At 39.0% G+C, this 7677-nt stretch overlaps 1 protein-coding gene across 5 annotated transcripts in view; it reads left to right on the top strand.

Annotated features, from left to right (window-relative positions):
• Positions 1-7677, top strand: part of nxf1a (nuclear RNA export factor 1a) — a 12420-nt gene continuing 4743 nt past the window's right edge. Inside the window, exons 1-11 of one of the 5 annotated variants that reach the window (XM_005723063.1) lie at positions 1-455; positions 2127-2186; positions 2611-2818; positions 4076-4235; positions 4326-4409; positions 4672-4776; positions 5000-5080; positions 6200-6269; positions 6584-6672; positions 6788-6895; positions 7034-7143. In XM_005723063.1, the coding sequence (XP_005723120.1) occupies positions 401-455; positions 2127-2186; positions 2611-2818; positions 4076-4235; positions 4326-4409; positions 4672-4776; positions 5000-5080; positions 6200-6269; positions 6584-6672; positions 6788-6895; positions 7034-7143 (1130 nt within the window). In that variant the 5' untranslated portion in view covers positions 1-400. Of the gene's footprint in view, positions 456-1023; positions 1091-1401; positions 2067-2126; positions 2187-2610; positions 2819-4075; positions 4236-4325; positions 4410-4671; positions 4777-4999; positions 5081-6199; positions 6270-6583; positions 6673-6787; positions 6896-7033; positions 7144-7677 lie in introns of those variants that run through there. The other 4 variants (XM_005723064.1, XM_005723065.2, XM_005723066.2 and 1 more) reach the window with 4 other exon arrangements.

Here is a 7677-nt window from a genome sequence, read left to right as displayed (position 1 = left end):
AGTAATTAGACGGTTAGAGCTTCGTTTCGCCAGGTGGCGCCATGTTGTTGGCGCTTCAGGAGACAAGTGAGCGGGAGAGACCGACTGACAGGAGCTAAAACGACACGTTTTCGGTACTTTTATGGGGGGAAAAAACCAATCAGGTGGTAAAAAAAAAGAAAAAAGAAATTAGTGGTAAATGTTGAAACTGGTCCTGGGCAGCCAACGTGAACGATACTGCTAGCTGCAAGCTAACCTTAGCTTCTGCTCACAAAGTTGCCCAAAAAGAAAAAAAGCATAAACTTCAAATTTCGCTCAAGAAGGCTGACAAAGAATCTGGTGCTGTTTTGAAAAGGAGTTTTTCAAGGAGAAAGTAAGTTTTTTCTGGGAGTTTAAGTGGTCTTGAGAGGACCAAGTGATCATGTTTCAGAGGAACTACCGCAACCTGGCCGTGGTGACACATGTGGTGAATGATGGTAAGTCTGACTCCTATTATTCTCTCGGCTTCGTTTAGCCCGGGTTTACATTACCGTCTAATCGCTTACACCTGCTTATGCTTCGTGTTTTAAACAGACATTGTGAATGATATTGCCTTAACATTGAAAATTAAAAATAAATAAGCAATAAGCATGCTACCGAGGAGGAAGGTGTAGCTATTGTTTACCTGGTCAGAGAATTTAGATGGTGTGATGCTAACGGAAGCCTTCAGGCTAATATTTTAAATGCATATGTTTTTATATTAATTAAATATATATTCAGTTGCAGTTTGGTAAGAACCAGGATCGTCACGATTTGCGATAAAACACAGTCTGTACAGCTGACCCTATCCTAAAGTTTCTTTGAGCGAAATATTATCAAATTATACTCCTTTTTAAATCCTGATAGGCCATATTAAAGTGCACTGTTTGTACAAAAAAAAGCACCTCTGGACAATTCCAGAATAAAATGATAAGAGCTTATTATGACATTTTGTGATATTTCTGCTAGTATTAAACCGTGCTGGTTCACTGTCAGGGCTTATTGGGACATCGTTATTGTTATTGCTTCCAGCTGCACCTTCCTGCATTGAAAGTGCTCCTGGTTTTATGCTTCAGTGGCACAAACAATAGAAGTGAGTCATTAATATCATCTGGGGTTTTTTTTCTTACTTTTAAAAATCAGTCTTTTGTGCACATGTCACGGGAACTTTACAGTTATTTGGAGGATTACTGACAGCTGGTCAAAACAACATACTGAGATATGATTTGTGCAGCGCTGAAATTAGAATAAAAACTTCTGTAGGTTTAGGAAATGACACATCTAAATGAATCTTATGTGATTCTGTTTTTATCAAAGGTCTCAGTGTTACATGATGTTGAAATTATTATTTTCAAATTCAAACAATATAGTTTTTAGAAGTGTTGCTAAACGAGACAACCCCATTTTGTATACCCTTTGAAACCGCTGTAGTTTTTTTTAAAAATACATTTGCATACTGGCGCAGCTTTGGAAAAAAAACAACAGACCGGCCCGTTGGCTAACTTAAAAGACAGCTGTCTGTGTTTTATCCCTCATCTTTGCGGAAATACAGAAGTTGGTTAGCCTTTTAAAGAGGTTCGTGTGTGATTTAAGTGGTCGGATATCCTACATCAAGCTTCGCGCTATAGGTTTTGCGCATATATACGCAAAAGTAAGTCGAAGCTAACGCTAGCAAAACCTGATTTGTACATTGCATGTTTGTTTGTTTTTTTGTTTGTTTTTTTTTACTTGACCATAATCCCACCGTAGTTTGTTTCAACTGTCCGCTCCCTTTTCTTGCCCCGGAAGAGAACCCAGTTGTGTTTCCGGCTTTGTCTTTTCGTTTGGGCTCGGCAGGGAAGCTAAGCTAAGCTGCTAATTACGAGCCGACAGTCACGTCGGGGTCGCCTTTGTTCCCGCTGGTCCACTCGGAATGTTGGAGTTTCTCCGACAGCCTTGGCTTTGAGTGCCGTGAAACAAAGAAAAGAAACCACCACTAGTAGCATTGTTGTTTTTTGTTTTACTCTGGGTTGTGGCTGTTATCCAACACTATTGGAGAAATATGGCGGACGGCGGGCATTACTACAACGGTAAGAAGCCACGTTCACTGCAGGTTTAAACTTACTGCACTTTTAACGACCTTTCCACAGATCTTGGAGACTTTATGGTGAGGAGAGAGGTCAGAAGAACCGATTTCATGGTTCACGGAGGTAAAAATATGTCGAAGGCATCTCGGAGGTGTCATTTTGTGACACATGTTTACCCAGTACCACGCCATGAATATTTGTTTTATTTCGCTGGTAAAATGAGTCCAGAGAGTTACTGCAGAGATCAACAAGACCAGGGCTTGTCTTGGATATTTAAAGGACTTTTTAAAATGAGCATAATTTGCAAAAGTGTAGGCTTAATTAAAATCTGCTACAGAGTGCGTATTTAAAATTGTAAGCTTCCTTTAATGTTTACATTGCAATCTGTAACAGTCATTTGAGCTCTTTTCAGTCTTATCTAGTCCATGTACAGTAGCTGATTTTATTTAACTCATAACCTATGCTTTTTGGGGGGTTATTATTGCTTGTATTTTGTAGCTGAGATGTGATATTTAGGTTGTGAGCTAACTTACTTTCTCCGTTACAGAGCATGATGACAGAACCGCACCACAGTTTCGCAACCGTAAAGGCAGAGGCCCTCACAAGGGTCGGTATGACAGGTCTCGCAGAGACCGCCAGCGTGGAAACCACTCAGGAGGGTTTGGAGGTCCTGGACCACGGTCGAGGCTTGAAGATACTGATGGAGATGTAACTATGAGTGATGGCTGTCAGGACAGCAGCTCCCAGAACAGATTGTAAGTGTAATAAGTTACACTTTCATTTAATGCATTTGCTAGAGTTTGTCTGATAAACTTCTCACAGTAATACTTTAGTCTAAGTAAACAATTAATGGCTTTAAACTGAAAAGAACATTTGCACAATGTATAATTTTCTTGTAAGGTGAGTAACACGTGAACAGCATTGTCTTAGGTGTTTGATGTGGATTTCATGTGAAGCTGTAGGAAAGGTGAAAGGCATCTTGAATACCCCGCACAGGATGAGAAAGTAGAGCACCAGACCATTTTCACTTCTGTTCCTTTGCTGACATGAATAGTACCACAGGAAAAGTGAACAGGACTGAAACGGTAAAAGTGAACTGAGAAAAAATAAGTGATTTTGTTAGTCAGCTAAAAATTATAACATGAAATTATTAAAATATCAGCTCGTGTCCTGCATCCAGTGACTTTTTTTTTCTAGTTTCCACATCTTGAATGAAAAACTGGTTGATGAAGGAGAATATTCCAGGTAATAAAAAGGGAGGCCACTGTAAAGCAGTGTTTTAATAAGTTTGCCTGTCTGTGTCTCATGCTCGGCCAGTACATGCGTGTGACTATTTCACAAACATTGGGGGTAGGGTAATTATTTATTTATTTATTTTAAGTCTACTACAATAAGAACTGCGAGTGTGAAAGCTGTGTTGGGCCTTGACAAAAGGTTAAAGCAACACTGAATGTAAGGAAAAATACAGAGCATTTATCCGTGTAATTTTGAAACCTGACTCCTGTCGACCTGGTGCAAAGTCCTGTAATGATTGTGGTTGGCACACTGGTGATTGCTTGTGCATATCATAACCACACTTGCTGCAGTCTACCCCTAAATGATGGAAATGGTTTTGAACTAGAATCAGAACACAAGTCAGAATGGCAAACAACGCAATTACAGAGGTTTTTATCAGGAATCTCCTTATTGCTATCTCGAGATATATGATTGATGAGTCACTGCAATGCATGTTGAGACCGACCTACTGGTACCTTTAGCCCTTCTGCTCTGCACACACCAAATTGCAAAAATCTAGATAGGCACAACAAACTGGTAGTTTATCAAAGCGCCTCACATGCCAGAATTGTGACTTAATCTTTGGCAGATGGCATGATTTGCAATGATGATAATAGATAAATAAACTGCTTGTACAAAGACAGAATACTGAGAATTAGAACTTAAAAATTGCATTGATTCTTTTCCCTGTGTGGCCATATGCCTGAATATATACTGCCTTGTTGTGTTCTCCCTAGTAACCCATACGGAAGACCTTTTAGGAAATTAGATGGACGGTTTGACAGAGACAGGCGACAAGGCAAAGGTGGAGGCAGAGGTGGAGGGGGTGGTCCCTTCAGAGGAGGAGAACGAGGTGGCGGAGGAGGGAAAAACCAATCGGGCTGGTACAAAGTAACGGTGTGTATCATTACGGTCACCCCAGGAAGTCAAAGAAACCACTTTGTAATCTATAAAGAAATTATATTTTGTTTCTTGTATGTTTGGCAGATTCCACATGGAAGAAAATATGACAAGAAGTGGCTACTCCCAGCTCTCCAGAACATTTGTTCCGTTCCGTACCACCCTATACAGGTGCATTTAAGCACTTATAATTACTAGTTATAAACAGATTTAATACCTTTTTATATATTTCTTGAAGTAGCAAATGTATGAGTAAGCTTTTTTAACAGTTTCTGTATATTGTGTTCTGATAAAATAAATGATGTAATTCTTTGTGCCTATACAATTATTCAGGAAATATCTGCAGTACCCATGTAGTAAAATTTGTAAGTTAAGTCTAAGGAGATTTTAATTGTATTATCTTTTTCTTTCTTGTCTTGCCCTCTTTATCCAGTACCACGTGGACCATAACAGGGTCCATTTCTATGTGGATGACTCCTCTGTTGCCAGTGCTTTACACAAGTGTTCACATAAGATCACAGACACCGATGGTTATAAGGTATGTTGGTGTAATAATATCGATGGGGTTTTGTGTCATGTGTACTGTTCACGCCTATTGTACTCTGCTGTGCTGTTGCCTTAAGGTCACAGATCATTGGTGTGCTGCTACTGAGTGTTTATCCACCTACTTGAATGTGAAAACAAGATAATGAATAACCATTAATCAAACAATCTTAATCTTAAGTTATTGATTTGTCATTTTCCATCTGTGTTTCTTCAAGGTCGAAGTGCACGTCAACAAAAGTGCTCCACCGTCATTCCTCCTCTCTGACCTGAAGCCTGAACACCTGGAGCACCTGAAGGTAGGAAGCACCTGAGTGGGGGCAGTGATTGTGGCTAAAAGCCTCATAAGTAATGTTCAAAATGTCTTTGAGTTTCTCTAATTATTGTGAGAGTCTGTTGCTCAAACTAATGGTGTTCTAGTACTAAGTACACTGTTAAAGTGTCGTTCTTACATATATTAACTGTTTATTAGTGATGTTAATAGCACGTTCGTTTAAATGCAGTTTACCAGTTTAGGTCACAGAATTATAGAACCTCAAAGCAAAGCATTTTCATTTTAGTGATGCACATGTCATGAGTGAAAGTGAAAGTTTGTCATATCTCTAAGAAGTTGGAGACAGGCGGCCTTTAGCCTGCATTTTTAACCGATGGTCTCAACCTGACTCCCTGTCAAAAAATGCCAAGTATGGTGCTTGTCTTGTTTGTAGAGACATTTTTAGAATGAAATTGCAGAAAACAAAGTTGACTAAATACACATTTCACCCGTTACTGCTAAATGTAGTAAGGCAGTATGATTTAAAATGGCGACATCTCAGTTTCACAACCATAAAGGCAAAGCGCCCCAAACTAACCAACCACAATGTTCAGGACTTTGTTATGATGCACTTAACATCAACAACAAAATGACTCACTGATGAGTGTACAGCTATCCACTCAACACAACAAAAAGGAAGAAAGCACCACCTTCTGGTGCTTTTGGGAAATACATGTTAAATTCTCAAGCAAGCAGACCACTGAACTACCAATAGCTGCTATATTCTAGCCAAACCCTACTTATAATAACTGTAAATGTGTATTGTCCCAGTCAGGTGTTTTCAGAGTAAAGCTGCAACTATGGGGAGTGATTAGGAGCGTTAGTAGAACCTTAATAAAATATTTATAAATTTTTGAAATTTTTATGACTGTACCATAAGTTTATTATTTGTGTTGTTATATTTGGACGCATTGAGCAAACGGGTAAAGTGGTGGCTGCTTCGCTGCATTCATTTTATTAAATTGGTAAACTCTTTTTGCATTTGATTCAACAGAAGTGATCTGACCTGAGTGGTGGAGAGAGTTCAGAGGAGAATTCTTTTGCCATTGTGACCATTTTTGGTGTTTTGGAGGCTAATGTGTTGATTCTTGTTTTTATCTGATAGCAATGCATGGCAAAACGTTTCGATGCCTCCCAGCAAGCACTCGACTTGAACAACATTCGAACAGACCCAGGTGATTATACGCATCTTTTAAAAAATTTTTTATATACATTTGCTACCAGGATCACACGGTTCATACTTATAAGTAAGTTTCTGACCAGCCTTACAGAAATGATGATGATTATTATTGTTATTACAATACTTGCATCTCTGCGAAATGGCGATTGAATGCCTGTTCTAAATGGCTTCCTGTGATGTTTTACACCAAGAGTCAAATCAATCCTCCTGTGAAACTGTACCTTGCAGAACTTTATTTACTGCCATGTAAAACAACACTTTTAACATGTTTGTGTAGTGTTTTATTGCTAATTTTATCTTGCATGACAGACCTGGTGTCCCAAAACATTGAAGTGATCCTGAACAGGAAGACTAACATGGAAGCTGTCATCAAGATCATTGAAGAAAACATTCCTGAGGTAACATTAGTGCAGTGACAGAAGCACAGGCACTTCTACAATCTACTGTAGCTGCTATAAAGTAATGGAACACATTTAAGTGTGCTCATTGTCATTTTGTGTCTCATTTTGCCAGCTGACGTCCTTAAACCTGAGTAACAACCGTATTCACAAACTGGATGAACTGGCTGAATTGGTTACCAAGGTGCCCAATTTGAAAACGCTCAATCTTTCCCAAAATGAGGTGAGACTGACTACTCAGTTTGTAGAAGTGTAAACAGACATGACCTAGTGGTCCTTTGCACGTTGCGTGTATATGTTTGTGCAATTAAAAAAAAAAAAAAAAAAAAAAAAAAACTCCTGATTCTGTGTGGTTCTCCAGCTAAAGTCTGATCGGGAGCTGGACAGGGTGAAAGGCCTGAAGCTGGTGGAGCTGTGGCTAACTCGAAACCCTCTGTGTGACGTCTTCAAGGACCAGGCCTCATACATTAGGTCAGTCAGCGATTCACGAGATTGAAAAAGTAATTCTTACAGAAATAATTCAGTGACTGTGTGTGGCTGTCTGAGTATGATGCAGGATGCTACAAAACAAGATCAGTTACCTGTGTTTGTGTTTAAGATGGCTGTAAAGTAACAAACCATTTTGCTCAGGAGTTGAGGATGAACGCTTGGACCAAGCAGAGCCAACTCATAAAAACTTTAACGACTTGTGTTTTCTGTGAGTGAAACACTGTAACTCGCAGATATTATCTTTTTTTTTTAAGTTGAAGGAGACGTACCAGTTGACTTAAATACACCATAAGCTTTCTGATCTTGTCACTGTGTTGAGGAATATTAAAAACGCCCTAAATGGAAATGATAACTGATTAATATTTGTCATTTATGTACAGATTTACTTGCATACAGACTTTTAAATATCCATGCAGTTGTGCCTATACCTATACACTTGTAGTGACATACACAAGTATTCAGCTATGTGCTGTGCGTTAAATAATCAAGGATCTGTGGGTATTTAAATGTTTTGGG

The sequence above is a fragment of the Pundamilia nyererei genome, unplaced genomic scaffold (assembly GCF_000239375.1).
Source record: "Pundamilia nyererei isolate P.nyererei 1_Seehausen unplaced genomic scaffold, PunNye1.0 scaffold00008, whole genome shotgun sequence".
Classification (NCBI taxonomy): domain Eukaryota; kingdom Metazoa; phylum Chordata; class Actinopteri; order Cichliformes; family Cichlidae; genus Pundamilia; species Pundamilia nyererei.
The sequence above is the reverse complement of the archived record's forward strand: the minus strand, read 5'-3'. Positions and strand labels throughout refer to the sequence as shown.